General features: G+C 42.7%; 1 protein-coding gene across 1 annotated transcript in view; it reads right to left on the bottom strand.

The window, feature by feature from the left end:
• esamb (endothelial cell adhesion molecule b) overlaps positions 1-15,691 on the bottom strand; it is a 39,432-nt gene extending 23,741 nt beyond the window's left edge. Inside the window, exons 1-2 of the mRNA XM_034169115.1 lie at positions 15,571-15,691; positions 11,816-11,961 (exon numbers count right to left, since the gene is read on the bottom strand). Of these exons, the coding sequence (XP_034025006.1) occupies positions 11,816-11,961; positions 15,571-15,643 (219 nt within the window). The 5' untranslated portion in view covers positions 15,644-15,691. The remainder of the gene's footprint in view (positions 1-11,815; positions 11,962-15,570) is intronic.
• Between the last annotated feature and the right edge of the window lie 1,889 nt (positions 15,692-17,580).

The following is a 17,580-nucleotide window of genomic DNA, read 5'->3' as shown; positions in this document are numbered from 1 at the left end:
TTATATTTTTAATTAATTTATATTATTATATTATATTATTACAACTATATATATAGCTGTAGAGATTTGTTTTCAGTTTGAGGAAGACAATTTTTAGAATTTTTTTTTTTTGTATTTGAAATAGCATAAACAAATTAAAATATGCGAAATATGAAGTGTTCCAGTACTTTTGGAGGGCACTGTAGGTCTGGATTACTTGGATTAATTTCATACGAACAGCACCTTTAGACATATATTTACTGAGAAAAATGGTGACGTGTTCAAAACTTATTTTACCTGCTCTATACAACTGAAATTAATCAGTTAATTGACAAGAAAACTGCTTCAAAATAAACTGATTCCCAATTTATTGATTCAAGTTATCACAAGAAAATAAATGTTTCAATTGTTCCAACTTCTCAATAGAGGATGACATTTTTCGGGAATTCCTGTGGGTCACGTGATTCCTGCATGATTCCCACGGGATGGAAGTCAAAATTTTATCAATCCCGTGATTGGGATGGGGTGGAAATAAAAATGAACGGGAGCGGGCAGGAGAGGGAATGCCAAAAATAGATGATAATTTTCATCTATTTAAAACAACCAAAATTACACCCGTCCATTGTTATGCCACGTACACACCAGGCGCGATCAGACGCTACAAAGTTGCGGGGGTCGCGTGGCGACGGACGCGCCTCCTTCGCCCGGTGTGTCGCTCTGCTTTTGCTGCGAAAATTCGCCCCGGTGCATCATCAAATAGGAGGAGCTTCCATTCTGCTCACTGGTGTCCCGTCGAGATGAGGTGAACTTCGAGATGAGGTGCGTCGCGCTACTGCGCATGCGTGCGCACATCGCTCTACCCCGGACTTGAAGATGTCACCCGTCGAGATGAGGTGCCTCGTGCAACTGCACATGGGGAGATGATGTAACTCGCTTGACGTGCAACTGCGCATGCGCATTTAGTTTTTTTTTGTTTTTTCCGTCAAAGTTTCTTTTTATTTATTAATTGTATTCAGTGTATTTACAGCCTAGTAAGTAAAACATTTTCTGTATTTTACGTTAGGAGCATAAATGTATGTATATGTATATTTTGCCTGTCGAAATAAGCTAACTCCAGGTTAAAAATACTTATCGTTTTATAGTGAGTAGATTTTATACATTACTATGTTCGGATGAACAATTTCTACATTTACTTGCCCATCAAAATAAGCGAACTTCGTCAAGTAATTTTTTTCAGTGCACACATATGCAGTTCCGCGAGGCACCTCATCTCGACGATGCATCTCCGCTCAACAGAACACCGGCCCTGGTTGTCAGTCAAGTTACTATGATGGACCTTGATCACACGGAGCAAGTTGTTGTGGAAAGCTCCCAATACAGGGAGTATCATTATTTGCTGCAGGAGCTGTGTCTGGATGACGGCCGCTTTCAGTGGTCCTTCCACCTCTGCAGGACCCAGTTTGAGGACCCCCTGTCCCGTTCACGTGCGCACATGTAAACAATAAAAAAAAAAAAAAAAAAAAAAAAAAGAAAGAAAGAAACTGCTGCCTGCTGTGGGACTGCAGCTCGCTCTTCCCCTAAAAACTCTGTCATAATTGTGTTTTGAAACCAGTCACCATTTGTTTTATTATACATCTGTGTAGTTAAGTAAAATAATCTCCATGGACGATTCGCTCGTGCGCACACGTAAAATAAAAATAAAAAGAAACTCCGCTCCCCCTGCTGTGGGGCTGCTGCTCGCTCCAAAAACATAATAATAATAATTGTGAAATAAAGGACAAAAGAGACATAAGTCCTGCTCACAGGTTGCTACCACAGACAGGACATGTTCACATCTTCATTCAAACTCCAGACATCGCCACGTCACTACATATTCAGTCCCTGATCGGTCATCGCAGCGTGACGAGACGAAAAAGTTGATTTTTCAACTTGGGGAGGAGGGCAACGCGACGTGAACCGGCGTGAAGTTAGACAGTAGTTCATTATTCAGACAGTAATTCACGATGAAGCAGTTCTGGGTGTATTATGGGCAAGAAATGTTTTTAAAATGGAAATAAACGTGCCCAGTTGAATTCTACCTTTAAAAAATCCTAAATAAAATGATGATTTGGTTTTGGTGCTTGAGCAAAAATACGACAGAATATGGAAAGCGAAAACAGACATATACTAATTTATTAGGCTTGTGCTTTTAATTAAATCTGTCAACTCCTTACACCTCACTCTAGTCACAACTTTAGCAAAAAAAAAAAAGTGCTGCAAAAACAATTATGAAAAGAACTGACAGTTACACATCAAAAAACAACTAAAAATAAAAGAATGGCAAACAATTTAAAAATTTTAAAAAAGTCAAGATGACAACTGACTACTGTACAAATAATATTTTGAAAATTCTGATTTTTCTCCCCTCCCACCCCTCAATTTCACTGTATTTAATGACATGACGAACTACTGTCTGGAATTTGAATCACTGTCCAGAATCTGAATAACTGTCCACATTTAAGCAGTAAGAGCTTTTACGTGGGCAAGTGTATTTTGGTGCCACCTGCCCAGATATGTTGAGTGCCCTTGCCCCATGCCCACCAACCTCCATTTCACCCCCTCCCACCCCTTATTTTCACTGTATTTAATGATATGGCGAACTACTGTCTGGAAAATGAATAACTGTCCAGAATATGAATAAAATGGAGCTTGGTGGGCATGGGGCAAGGGCACTCAACATATCTGGGCAGGTGGCACCAAAATACACTTGCCCATGTAAACGCTATTACTGCTTAAGTGTGGACAGTTATTCAGATTCTGGACAGTGATTCAAATTCCAGACAGTAGTTCGTCATGTCATTAAATACAGTGAAATTGAGGGGTGGGAGGGGAGAAAAATCAGAATTTTCAAAATATTATTTGTACAGTAGTCAGTTGTCATCTTGACTTTTTTTAAATTTTTAAATTGTCATTCTTTTATTTTTAGTTGTTTTTTGATGTGTAACTGTCAGTTCTTTTCATAATTGTTTTTGCAGCAATTTTTTACTAAAGTTAATAATAATACATTTTATTTGTAATGCACTTTACATTCCATGGAATCGCAAAGTGCTAGACATTTTAACATTTTTAACATTTTAAAAGGCCCTTTTAAATAAAAATGTCTTGAGGCCTTTTTTAAATGCCCCCACACTCTGTGGGGCCCTCAGGGTCTCTGGAAGGGCATTCCAGAGCTGTGGGGCGACTACCTGGAAGGCCCTGTCTCCCATGGTGGAGAGCTTGGATCTGGGCTGGTACAAGCGGTAGGTGGACGTGGTGGAGCGGAGGGTTCTTGGGGCGGTGTGTGGCATGAGTAGTTCACTAAGGTAGGCAGGGGCAGTTCCATGTATGCATTGGTGTGTAAGGAGACAGAGTTTGTACTGAATTCTTTGTTGAATGGGCAGCCAATGAAGGGATCTGAGGACTGGAGTGATGTGGTCATATTTGCGCCTCCTCGTCAGGACCCGGGCAGCACAGTTCTGAATGTGCTGCAGCTTTTGTAGACTTTTGCCGGGGATCCCAATGAGGTTTGTAATGGATAAGGACAGGGAAATGTTATGGTCAAAGATCGAGATACTGTTTAAGTTTGAGAAGGACTGGGTTTGGTGAGGGGTACCAATAAGGATGGCTTCTGTTTTGCTACTGTTCAGTTGAAGAAAGTTGTCAGCCATCCATGCCCTTATCTCCTCCAGGCAACAGTGAAGTGCAGATGGCAGAACTGTGGTGGGAGTGGGGTCCATTTTTATATACAGCTGTGTGTCGTCTGCGTAACAATGAAAATAAACCTTGTGTTTATTGATTATCTGACCGAGTGGGAGCATGTAGATAGTGAGGGCCGAGGGCCGACCCTTGAGGCACTCGGCAGCAGTATGAGGTGATGATTTGGACTGTCCTAGGGTCACAAACTCTGTCCTGCCCGTGAGGTATGACATGAACCAGTTGAGTGTGGTCCCAGTAAGTCCAACTATAGACTGGAGGTGATGAAGTAGGATGGTGTGGTCCACGGTGTCAAAAGCAGATGATAAATCCAGTAGTAAGAGGAGTGATGGTGAGCCCTGGTCCGCAGTCATAAGCAAGTCGTTCATGACGCGGACCAGGGCTATCTCTGTACTGTGAGCTGATCGAAAACCGGACTGAAATTTTTCATACACGTTATGGATGTGAAGATGACTGTGGAGTTGGGCTGCTACAACTTTTTATAGGACTTTGGAAAGAAACGGCAGGTTTGAAATGGGTCTGTAGTGGGCAAGGATTTTGGGGTTGAGTGAGGGCTTTTTCAGATGGGGGCGAATGACAGCAGTTTTGAGAGCTGGAGGAACCTGACTGGCGTGTAATGACTGGTTAATTATTGCTGTGATTAATGGACTGATGGCTGTAATGTGAGATTTTAATAATGTTGTGGTGAGAGGATCCAGCAAACAGGTGGATGGCCTCATGCTTTTTATGATCCTCTCCACCTCTGTCTGAGTGACGCCTGAAAAGACAGAAAAACTGTTGAGTGGAGTTGAGAGAGTGATGTCAGAGGGAGATGGGGCTGTAACAGGGAGGGCTGACCGGATTGATGCCACCTTATTTGTGAAGAATTCCATAAACCTATTGCATTGATCTGTACTGCTGTCGGCATGTGCGTGTGTGGGAGATCTGAGCAGAGAATTTATTGCTGAAAATAGCTGCTTGGAATTTCCAGTGCTGTTTGAGATTTTTAGTGAGAAATATTGGGACCTGGCTATGGCGAGTGCTCTGGTGTATGATTTTTGATGATCGCGGTAGGCCTGTTTGAATACTTGTAAGCCACTGGAGGTGTATTTCCGCTCCAGGGCACGGCCAGCGGTTTTCATTTTGCAGAGCTCAGTAGTGTATTAGGGGGCTGACTTGGAAAATGTAACTGTTCTTGTTTTGATTGGTGCATGAGACTCAAGGATATTGTAGAGGCTAGAATTGTAATAGTCAACAGATCCATTAACTGATGTGAACTGTGTGATTAGTGAGATGTCTTGTATATCCTGGATAAAAAGGTTGCTGTCTATTGCTTTTATGTTTCTAAAATGGATTTGGCGTTTTGTTTTATTGTATGGGCCTGCTAAAGGCAGTTCCATGGAGATGCTCTTATGGTCTGACATGCCTAAGTCATTTACTTGCAGGTTGGTAATGGAAGCACTGTCTGTAATAACCAGATCCAAGGTGTAACCTTTAGTGTGAGTGGGTACTGTGACATGTTGTGTGAGATGCAAACAATCCAGGAGTTCAAGGAATTCTGCAGCAGGGCGGTTTGTGGGGGGGGGTCTATGTGCAAACTGAAGTCTCCCAGTATAAGTGAGTTATAGGTTATTGCACAGAGTGATGTAAGAAAATCCTGCAATTCATTAATGAATCCAGGGTGTGGTTTTGGAGGGCGATAAATGAGAAGTATTGATATTGTTTCTGTATGTGGTTTGCATTTGAAATGAAGACATTCGAATGTTGTCAGCTCTGGCAGTGGAAGGGGAGTTACAGTTAGATCCTTGTGGTAGATGACAGCGAGACCTCCACCCCGGCCGGTGGTCCGAGCCCTCTCCAGGTAGGTGTATCCTGGAGGACAGGCTTCATTTAAAGCCAAATACAACCCTGGTTTGTGCCAAGTTTCTGTAAGGCACATAATATCAACTTTTTTGTATATGATCAAAGATTAGACTGCTTTTATTTGTTAGTGATTGGGTGTTGAAGAGTTCTATATTTATTTTGGAGATTGACTTGGATTTTGGAAAAGTGCGGAGAAGGCGGAAATCCACCCCACGTTTTCCAGACCTCCGGTGTTGTGGTTTATTGATCCTTGTGTTGGTCGTGCTCTGATGACGCAGCCGGTGACGTGTTGAGTGAGCGCCACGGAGATGCAGCCGGTGGAGATGGTGGGGTCCCGGTGGAGACGAGCTGGTGGAATAATCTCCGAATTTGTGGAATATGGGCGATCTGCGTGCGTGTGGGGGTTGATGGTGGTGCGGTCTGCATTCCCCATCGCTGACTGGAGCCTCCAGGGGATGATGTGCCGGCCCGGGATGTAGCTGCAGCGAAGCTAGCGTGCGTGGTCTGTCCCAGATAGACACGCCGCTCCTGGGCTTCGATGGCTCCGTCCCGCTGCTTGCCTCACACATCCGGGACGCCGTGAGCACCTCAGCGCTCGCAGGGAGGACACAAGGATGGAGGTGAGTTGTGACTAGAGTGAGGTGTAAGGAGTTGACAGATTTAATTAAAAGCACAAGCCTAATAAATTAGTACAACCCCTGGCAAAAATTATGGAATCACCGGCCTCGGAGGATGTTCATTCAGTTGTTTAATTTTGTAGAAAAAAAAGCAGATCACAGACATGACACAAAACTAAAGTCATTTCAAATGGCAACTTTCTGGCTTTAAGAAACACTATAAGAAATCAGGAAAAAAATTATGGCAGTCAGTAACGGTTACTTTTTTAGACCAAGCAGAGGGAAAAAAGTATGGAATCACTCAATTCTGAAGAAAAAATTATGGAATCATGAAAAACAAAAGAATGCTCCAACACATCACTAGTATTTTGTTGCACCACCTCTGGCTTTTATAACAGCTTGCAGTCTCTGAGGCATGGACTTAATGAGTGACAAACAGTACTCTTCATCAGTCTGGCTCCAACTTTCTCTGATTGCTGTTGCCAGATCAGCTTTGCAGGTTGGAGCCTTGTCATGGACCATTTTCTTCAACTTCCACCAAAGATTTTCAATTGGATTAAGATCCGTACTATTTGCAGGCCATGACATTGACCCTATGTGTCTTTTTGCAAGGAATGTTTTCATAGTTTTTGCTCTATGGCAAGATGCATTATCATCTTGAAATATGATTTCATCATCCCCAAAGATCCTTTCAATTGACGGGATAAGAAAAGTGTCCAAAATATCAACGTAAACTTGTGCACTTATTGATGATGTAATGACAGCCATCTCCCCAGTGCCTTTACCTGACATGCAGCCCCATATCATCAATGACTGTGGAAAGTAGAGAAGCTTGAATCTTCGACTGGACTGGGTTGCTTGAGGCGAGGACGTTTCGCTTCAAATCGCAGAAGCTTCCTCAGCTAAAATTCTTGCTCTGGAAGTCTGACTTCTGTCTGACTCTTGTAGAGAAGAATAAAACAGAAGCCAACAAAAGCTGGAGTTTTAAACCTAACCAGACCCCTCCTACTGAGAGGCAGACTGCTATAGGCTAGTGACTAAATAATAGCTCTAATTAGCAACTATTGTGCTGTAGTTAGCACACCTAATGGCAGGACAGCTGTCCCTCTAATGATGGGATGGATGCCTTTCTGATGGCTCCCTTGATGACGTGAATGATTCATTAGCATGAACAAAAGACTGAAACTCCTTTGACCCGAGTACCCCATTGTAAACAGGGGATAAAGTGTGTCTCAGACTCCCTCCCCTGTTAAGGCTGGGTTTCAAACGTTTCACAAAGAATGCCTCCTTGACCCCTCTCTCAAACCATTTCTTCTCTCTGGCTAATATTTTAACTTCCTTGTCCTCAAATGTGTGGTTAGTGTCTTTAAGGTGGAGGTGAACTGCAGACTGAGGTCCACTGGCGCCCTCTCTGCGGTGCTGGTATAGCCTTTTGTGTAAAGGTTGCTTCGTTTCACCTATGTAGTGTTCGTTACAGTTTTCCTGACATCTGATAGAATACACTACATTGCTCTGTTTGTAACTAGGGATCATGTCCTTAGGGTGAACTAATTTCTGTCTCAAGGTGTTAACCGGTTTAAAGTAAACTGGGATTTTGTGCTGTCTGAAGACCCTCTATAGTTTTTCCCCTACTCCTGCTAAATAAGGGAGAGACACTCCTCTTCTTCTTGTCTCCGTCTCCTGTCTATCTGGTCTCTTTGTTCTCTGGGACTTCTGCACTTTGTCCAGGGACCATCGTGGGTACCCACATACTGTGAGGGCTTTCCGGACACGTTGTTGTTCTTTAGCCCTTCCCTCTGCAGTTGTGGGCACCTGTAGGGCTCTGTGTTGAAGCATCCTAATCAACCCGAGCATGTGTTCAGGGGAGGTGGTTTGAGCCGAAGAGCAGATATTGGTCAGTATGAGTTGGTTTTCGGTAAACCCTTGTCTGGAGCTGCCTGTTCTCTCCAATCGTTACATCACAGTCCAGGAAGGCTAAATGGTTGTTTCTGGCATCCTCACATGTGAACTTGATATTGGCGTCCACCGAGTTGATGTGTTCTGTAAAGTCCTCAACTTGCTGTTGCTTGATTTTGACCCATGTGTCATCAACATATCTGAACCAGTGACTGGGAGAGATGCCCGTGAAAGACGTCAAGGCTGTCTTCTCCACTCGCTCCATGTACAGATTGGCCACAATGGGGGTTACTGGAGACCCCATCGCACAACCATGAATCTGCCTGTAGTAATTCCCCCTAAACAGGAAATACGTGGTGTTGAGACAGCTCTCCAAGAGTTGGCAGATGTGGTCTGGTGTGAGTTTGGTCCTTTCAAGTAGAGACACATCCTCCAGCAGTCTCTGCCTCACAGCTGAGACGGCCTCAGCAGTGGGGATGCAGGTGAACAACGATGTCACATCAAATGACACCACAGTTTCATCTGCCTCCAGCTGTAGGTCCTTGATCTTGTTCACAAAATCTTGTGTGTTCTCCACATGGTGGTCTGAGTTACCCACTAGAGGAGCCAAAATCCACTTGAGGTGCTTGGCCAAATTGTACGTGATGGAATCTGTGCTATATACAATAGGCCTGAGTGGCACGTCCTGTTTGTGGATTTTGGGCAGTCCATAGATGCACGGAGTGGCGTCCCCAGGGTACAGTCTGTAGTATGTCTGCCTATCGATGAGTCCCTCTTTCTCCAAGTTTTGGAGGTAGGTAATGATTTTCTTCTTCTTATTCGTTGTTAACAACGAATTCCTTACAGGTGCCCACAACTGCAGAGGGAAGGGCTAAAGAACAACAACGTGTCCGGAAAGCCCTCACAGTATGTGGGTACCCACAATGGTCCCTGGACAAAGTGCAGAAGTCCCAGAGAACAAAGAGACCAGATAGACAGGAGACGGAGACAAGAAGAAGAGGAGTGTCTCTCCCTTATTTAGCAGGAGTAGGGGAAAAACTACAGAGGATCTTCAGACAGCACAAAATCCCAGTTTACTTTAAACCAGTTAACACCTTGAGACAGAAATTAGTTCACCCTAAGGACAGGATCCCTAGTTACAAACAGAGCAATGTAGTGTATTCTATCAGATGTCAGGAAAACTGTAACGAACACTACATAGGTGAAACGAAGCAACCTTTACACAAAAGGCTATACCAGCACCGCAGAGAGGGCGCCAGTGGACCTCAGTCTGCGGTTCACCTCCACCTTAAAGACACTAACCACACGTTTGAGGACAAGGAAGTTAAAATATTAGTCAGAGAGAAGAAATGGTTTGAGAGAGGGGTCAATCAAGGAGGCATTCTTTGTCAAACGTTTGACACCCAGCCTTAACCGGGGAGGGGGTCTGAGACACACTTTATCCCCTGTTTACAATGGGGTACTCAGGTCAAGGAGTTTCAGTCTTTTGTTCATGGTAATGAGTCATTCACGTCATCAAGGGAGCCATCAGAAAGGCATCCATCCCATCATTAGAGGGACAGCTGTCCTGCCATTAGGTGTGCTAACTACAGCACAATAGTTGCTAATTAGAGCTATTGTTTAATCACTAGCCTATAGCAGTCTGCCTCTCAGTAGGAGGGGTCTGGTTAGGTTTAAAACTCCAGTTTTTGTTGGCTTCTGTTTTATTCCTCTCTACAAGAGTCAGACAGAAGTCAGACTTCCAGAGCAAGAATTTTAGCTAAGGAAGCTTCTGCGATTTGAAGCGAAACGTCCTCGCGTCAAGCAACCCAGTCCAGTCGAAGATTCAAGCTTCTCTACTATGGAAACCACCTGGACAACTGAGAGCCTACACAGAAACAATGACTGTGGAAATTTACATGTTCTCTTCAGGCAGTCATCTTTATAAATCTCATTGGAACGACACCAAACAAAAGTTCCAGCATCATCACCTTGCCCAATGCAGATTCGAGATTCATCACTGAATATGACTTTCATCCAGTCATCCACAGTCCACGATTGCTTTTCCTTAGCCCACTGTAACCTTGTTTTTTTCTGTTTAGGTGTTAATGATGGCTTTCGTTTAGCTTTTCTGTATGTAAATCCCATTTCCTTTAGGCAGTTTCTTACAGTTCAGTCACAGATGTTGACTCCAGTTTCCTCCCATTCGTTCCTCATTTGTTTTGTTGTGCATTTTTGATTTTTGAGACATATTGCTTTAAGTTTTCTGTCTTGACGCTTTGATGTCTTCCTTGGTCTACCAGTATGTTTGCCTTTAACCACCTTCCCATGTTGTTTGTATTTGGTCCAGAGTTTAGACACAGCTGACTGTGAACAACCAACATCTTTTGCAACATTGCGTGATGATTTACCCTCTTTTAAGAGTTTGATCATCCTCTCCTTTGTTTCAATTGACATCTCTCGTGTTGGAGCCATGATTCATGTCAGTCCACTTGGTGAAACAGCTCTCCAAGGTGTGATCACTCCTTTTTAGATGCAGACTAACGAGCAGATCTGATTTGATGCAGGTGTTAGTTTTGGGGATGAAAATTTACAGGGTGATTCCATAATTTATTCCTCAGAATTGAGTGAGTCCATATTTTTTCCCTCTGCTTGGTCTAAAAAAGTAACCGTTACTGACTGCCACAATTATTTTTCCTGATTCTTATAGTGTTTCTTAAAGCCAGAAAGTTGCCATTTGAAATGACTTTAGTTTTGTGTCATGTCTGTGATCTGCTTTTTTTTTTTCTTTTTTTTTTACACAATTAAACAACTGAATGAACATCCTCCGAGGCCGGTGATTCCATAATTATTGCCAGGGGTTGTATATGTCTGTTTTTGCTTTCCATATTCTGTCACTGTATTTTGCTTAAGCACCAAAACCAAATCATCATTTTATTTAGGATTTTTTAAAGGTAGAATTCAACTGGGCACGTTTATTTCCATTTTAAAAACATTTCTTGCCCATAATACACCCAGAACTGCTTCATAGCGAATTACTGTTTGAATAATGAACCACTGTCTAACTTCACGCCGGTGCGACGTGATGCGATGCAATATCGCGCCACAAACGCGCCAATTGCTCAAAATCGCTAAGACCATGCGTTTACCACAGATCTGTGGTTAGAAGAGAGAACCAACACGAATTACATAACGGTCACCGTGCACTACATCCACAATTGGGAGATGTCAAACCGCATCCTAGCCACGAAGACATACGGGAGTGGGATGGGAGTGGGACTGATTTTGAGTGGGAGCGGGATGGGATTGGGCGTCATCTTTACAGGAGTGGGACGGGATGGGATTTATTTTTTTATTCCAGTCCAGGATTGGGACAGGATGGGATTTTTTTTTTCTGGGAGTGGGATGGGACGGGAGTGAAAATACACTCCCGTGTCATGCTCTACTTCTCAAGGAGCGGGATTGGACGGGAGTGAAAATACACTCCCGTGTCATGCTCTACTTGTCAACTGTAACCATGTAACTGCTTTATTAAGGATAAAATTTAATTAACTGATTTTTAATGGTTGTATATCTGGTTAATGTTTGAAATGCTTTAAATCAAGTCACCAAATCTGATGCTGAACCGTTTCAAGCTGCTTCACTTTTTTAGCCATGTGGATTTCAAGGGCACATTTAATTCTCTGGACAAAACAACAATGAAACTGCGGCTTTAATAATACCAACTAATACGAGTGTCATCAGGAGATTTCACGTTCTGATCTTTTCACCTGCTTGGAATCGTTTCCCACAAAGTACCAAACCACAGAGTTCATGCTGATGTCTGAGTTGGGGCTGTACCACGCCTGCAGCACCACCATCTGGCCCCGGACCACCTCCATCTCTCTCCTGGGGATCTCCACTCTGTGAGCGTCACCTGGAACAGCAACACAAACGGGCATTCAGCAGGAAACACACACATGGACGAACTGCTGCGCCGTCAGTGAGCCCGGACACGACCGAAGCTTTGACAGCTGGAGACACAATTTTTTAAATTCAACTCTGTATTTCCACATTTAATTCTTTTACTGATTTATTTGTATTTCTGGCAGCATAAATATTGCTGCTGGTTTCACAAACTGTCCTGATTGTGCATGAATCAGAGTGAATTAACACATTTACTTATAGTGTCACATCTATTTATTTATTTTTTTTTTTTTTTTGGTGAATTTTCTGCAGATTTTTTTTTCTCATGTTACTTAATTTATTCTTTGGGCTTTAAAGTTTTTCAAAAACATGGGGGGAGCCTTTTAAACCTTAAAGTGTATGTTCAACCAAAAGCCCAAAATATTTAAACAAAAAAAGATTAACTTCATTTTATTTTATTAACGCCAAATCACAACAAACCTTCACATGTGTAAAGTCTAATCTTACCAACCACCCTGAGCAAGCACAGAGGTGACAGTGGTAAGGGAAAAACTCCTTCTGGTGATAATGAGGAAGAAACATCAAGCAGACCAGACTCGTAGGGGTGACCCACTGCTTGGGCCATTCCAACAGTTACAAGGATTTTACAGATTGCACAAGAGTTTCTTTACAAACAGAAGAAACAAAAGAGCAACAAAAACAGAGTCCTTAATTTGAGATACAGAAGAGGCCATCCCGAGTCTCTAATACAAAGGCGTCCATGTCCAGCACCGGTAGACTGCAGAGCAGGACCTCCGGTCAGTGGTACAACAGGCGTGGAATCACGAGGTTAGTCTGGCTCCCTGGGTGCAGGGCCAGGATCAGTCATTGGTGTTGTCAGTGCCCCGGATAGAGAGAAAAAGAGCAAAATCAGTCGGCTGGAAATAACTGCACCTGAGGAATTAATTCACCAGCAGTAAATCAACAGGGAAGCAAAGAGAAATTTCTAAGAGATTTCTAAGGTGGTTGCTGGCAGCTAGCCCTGTACCTCACTAACAGAACTTAGATGAAATGAGGCAGAGACCTGTTCTGCTGCTAATAATATGAATTAAAAGGAGAGGAAGCACAGTGCCATACTACACCAGTATGCTAGTCATACGAGAAGGAAAATAGATGTGTCTTTAGTTTGGACTTGAATGTCTCTATGGAATCTGACTGTTTTATCTCTGTAGGGAGATCATTCCACAAGGCAGGCACATGATAAGAGAAGGCTCTGTGGCCTGCTGACTTTTTTTTTTTTAACCTTAGGGACACAAAGTAGTCCTGCATCCTAAGAACACAGAGCATGGGCCGGTACATAGGGTGTAATTAGGTCAGCTCGGAAGGGAGGCACTAATCCACGAATACCTTTATAAGTTAATAGCAGAACCTTAAAAAAAAAAAAAAAAATCAAACCTCACAGAGACAGGAAGGCAGTGAAGAGACTCCAAAATTGGTGTAATGTGGTCAAACTTTCTGCATCTAGACAAAAACCTGGCAGCAACATTTTGAACCAATTGCTGACCCCTAATGCTGGACTGCAGTAAACCAGAGAACAAAACATTGCAGTAGTCCAGTCTTGAAGAGACAAATCCATTGACTGGATGGGACGAGTCTTCGCTATGTTACAAAGGTGGAAGAAAGCAGTCCTTGTGATATCTCTAATGTGCAGGTCACAGGACGTGGGATCAAAAATCACCCCATAGTTCCTCTCTTTGTCAGAGTGATGTGTGATGCATGGGTCTAAGTTAAACATTAGCCAATTAAACTGATGTTGATGTCTCTCTGGACCAAGAACCATAAATGGAAAATGGACTGCATTTACATAGCACTGTTCCATCTGCATCAGATGCTCAAAGCGCTTTACAATTATGCCTCAAATTCACCCATTCACATAAACACACCAATGTCAGGGTGCTGCCATGCAAGATATTCACTACACACCAGGAGCAGCTTGGGGATTAAGGACATTGCCCAAGGGCCCTTAGTGATTTTCTGATCAGGCTGGGATTTGAACTGAGGATCATCTGGCCTCAAGCCCAACGCTTAACCACTAGACCAGGGGTGGGCAACAAGGGCCAAGACACTGCAGGTTTTCCTTGAAACCAATCACTTCATCAGGTGGGTTGCTGATGAGCTTCTCCCCTAAATATAAACACCTGATCGTCAAAGAAATCACCTGCTGAGACACCTGATGTTCTGGCTCCCTAAGAGCCACCACAGATATTATGTTGGTGTTATATAGGTTCACACAGCCTTTATTTGTTCACTGGAATATTTTTGCATTGTCCGTTTTATTTTGGCATCATACCGGAAGTGACGCCACATGTCACTTCCTGTCTAACAAGAGAAGAAGCAAGACTTTCTGTACCTGTCGTGCTATGTTTTAAGCCAGCACAGCCTTTAAGTTAGTAGGAATGACATAATGACATCACCTGCTGAGGTGAATGGTTGCAAGGAAAACCTGCAGCATCTCGGCCCTTCATGGCACATGACTGCCCACCCCTGCACTAGATCCCTGGTGTGAGCCGATAGCATTTTTATAAATAAATATCCATTACATTACAACTCCTTGTGTAAAGTGTGCTGTATAGTTGAACGATGCACAGAGACACTATCTGCAGCAAGATATTCTTGGCCTGCCACTTCAGGCCTTAGCTAGTACTCTCTCTGGCACATAAACGACATTGTCACCATAGTGACACTGCACTAATTTCCCTGCTAGGCTAATGGATTGCACACCTACCCATAATCTTATAATTTAACTAATAAGAAACATTTAAAAATCTGTGAAAATACAATATCTTGCAAAAAATTTGTTTAGACTAATCAGTCGATTATGCGAGTCAAGAAAGACCATGTTGACTTTTGCTATTGATCCAGATGTAGGGGTTGAATCCCAAACAGTTCAGTACAAACAGTTTTGTACTTTTGTACAGGCCAGTTTTCTGCACTTTAGTCCATCTGTCATTGTGTAACACATGGACCTCAGTAAAAACAAAAGAAAAATCATAGACACGAGGGGAATGACATCATATTATACGGTGTCAAATATTTGTCATGCTCTGAATCATGAAACTTCTTTGGGGTTCCACTTGTATGTATCATTTAATGTCTGTAATCATGTAGTTTTTGTGTGGATCTGGATAAAAATGCAGATCAAGTGAAGCTATAGGTTATAGTACATTAGTACTGGTACATTAGTACACTTGCTTTAAAAGAATTACGTAAAAAGGTCCCTGGTTCGAGGCCACCTGTGCTCATCTGGAGTTACTTCATGAAGTCCATCCAGCGTAAAACCAGAAGCCAAAAGGAACCTGCTGTAGTTTCACGTAGTTTGTTTTTTGATCAAACTGCTGGAGTTCCCAAAAACCCAAAATAGACAGAAAAACCGTGTTCGTGTTCATCTGAGCCAAAGATTAAAGAATAAAGGCTTTTAGCAAATCACAGATACACTGATTAATAAATCGAACACTCAGCAGGTTATTCACTCATGTCAAGATGAAGAAAATGTGCCAGGACTGATGAAGATGGAGAAAACACACGATGATGATGCTGATGATGGGGTTGGGAAGGCGGGAAATGCAGTCACATGACTCACATGGTACCAGATCACCTGTCGTGGACTGCTGGAGCAGGATCACCTGATCCCAGCGGCCAGAGTCCATGTGCATCTCTAGTTTGAAGGTCAGTTCTAAACACCTTCAGCTGCAGTGTGGCCGTGCCCCTCGTTCACTCAGATGGTCAGACAGAGCATTTGATATCAACAGGAAGCTGAGACCTCCCACATCTATTCAGCCACGCCCCTCTCCCTTTTCAGACTGACAGGGACCACGACTTGGTGAAAGCACGTGCAGAGGCGGAACAAGTGTGTGAGAAAGAGACAAACCAGGCTGAAGATATGAGAGACAGACGTGGTTTCCTGCTGTGACATGCTGACCTCGCCGCAGCGTTGCTCCTGAGCTTTAATTTGTCCTGCTGACTAATCCTGAAACAATCCCAGAACCATATCTCCCACCTCAAGTGAGGAAACGAGCTCAGCTGGACACAGATACATTTCAGAATGGCCATTAGAGCATTTCTTGTGTTTGTTTTCTCCATGTTAGACATGTAAACATCAAACACACAAATGAACCTCTTCTCCTGAACACTGGATACAGATTAAAATGTTTTTATGCAGAAAACCCAGCTTGATTCTTGATTTTCTTTATTTTTTGAAGACCATTTTTGAAAAATTGGCTATTTTTAGGAGCCAATTCTTAAAAGAATTAGGCAGGTTAGACGGTGATTCATGACCCCTTCAGATTTGTCCCAAATTTTCTTTATGGATGTTAGAAACGAACAATGCAAAAAGAGTCAATACCAAAACCAGCCAAAAACTCTCTTTACCACTGAAACTAGAGATGCTGAGTGACAATAAGAGCCATATTTCATCACTTTTGACTTAGGGTGCATGGAGAAATCACTTTCCGAAAAAGTGGTCATTTTGCATTTTGGCGGCAAAAAGTGCCCCCTATACTTGTGCGCCCAAAGTCAGCCACCAAAATTTTCATTAAAATCAAAGTAAGCGGTCCTAATCTATCATCACATGCATAAAAGACCTTGGCTGACTAAGAGCGCATGCTGCACTGCTCCTGTGAAAATGTGCACAATTACAAAAAAATTTTTGTTTTGCAGCGCCACCTATTGGCTGTGCCTTGAATTAGCCACCAAATTTTTCACGTTTTTGGAGAGTCCATACCCGGTAGACTAGCACAAATGAAAATCAATTTGGCTCACTGGGTTAATGAGGCAAAAACTCCTTCCTGATATCTTTCTCCTGAATAGCAGAGATATAGAGGAACGTAATAAAACAAGTTTCACTGAAATCCATAGAGCGCGCACCGAGATATGGCCAAATGAAAATCGCCAAATATAGCGTTCTTAACATAAAGAGCGCCACCTATTCAAAAGCGCCCTAACTAAGCCACCGCCATTCATGCAAATTTGGAAAGAACTTGTCCCAGTGTATCCAAATATGCATAAATGAGCAAGGCTTATTCAGGGCGCAGGCCCTGGGAGGGTCCCAAATGTAGCCCAAAATACCAAACGTTGTGACTTGAAGTGCCACCTATAGACAGCGCCCTCAGTTAGCCTTAAAAAAATAAAAAGCTAAATGGGAGAACTCCATCCATACATTCATATACCATAAGATCAATGAGGCTTACTGAAGGCGCACAAAGATACTGTCATAATCCACATCGACTATGTCACTGTTTTGGCCCCTTTAACCCCTACCCTAAAAAGGGCCATAATTTTCCTCCGGAAGGAATTTTTGAATTTAAAAAAAAAATGTAATTTTTGTCCATTTCGACAATACATCTTCCCCTAAAATACTTCAGTGGCCTACTGAAAAATGATACAGTGAGGAAAATAAGTATTTGAACACACTGCGATTTTGCAAATTCTCCCACTTAGAAATCATGGAGGGGTCTGAAATTTTCATCTTAGGTGCATGTCCACTGTGAGAGACATAATCTAAAAAAAATTCTAGAAATCACAATGTATGATTTTTTAATAATTTATTTGTATGTTACTGCTGCAAATAAGTATTTCAACACCTGTGAAAATC

The sequence above is a fragment of the Thalassophryne amazonica genome, chromosome 4, assembly GCF_902500255.1.
Source record: "Thalassophryne amazonica chromosome 4, fThaAma1.1, whole genome shotgun sequence".
Taxonomy (NCBI): Eukaryota; Metazoa; Chordata; class Actinopteri; order Batrachoidiformes; family Batrachoididae; genus Thalassophryne; species Thalassophryne amazonica.
The sequence above is the reverse complement of the archived record's forward strand: the minus strand, read 5'-3'. Positions and strand labels throughout refer to the sequence as shown.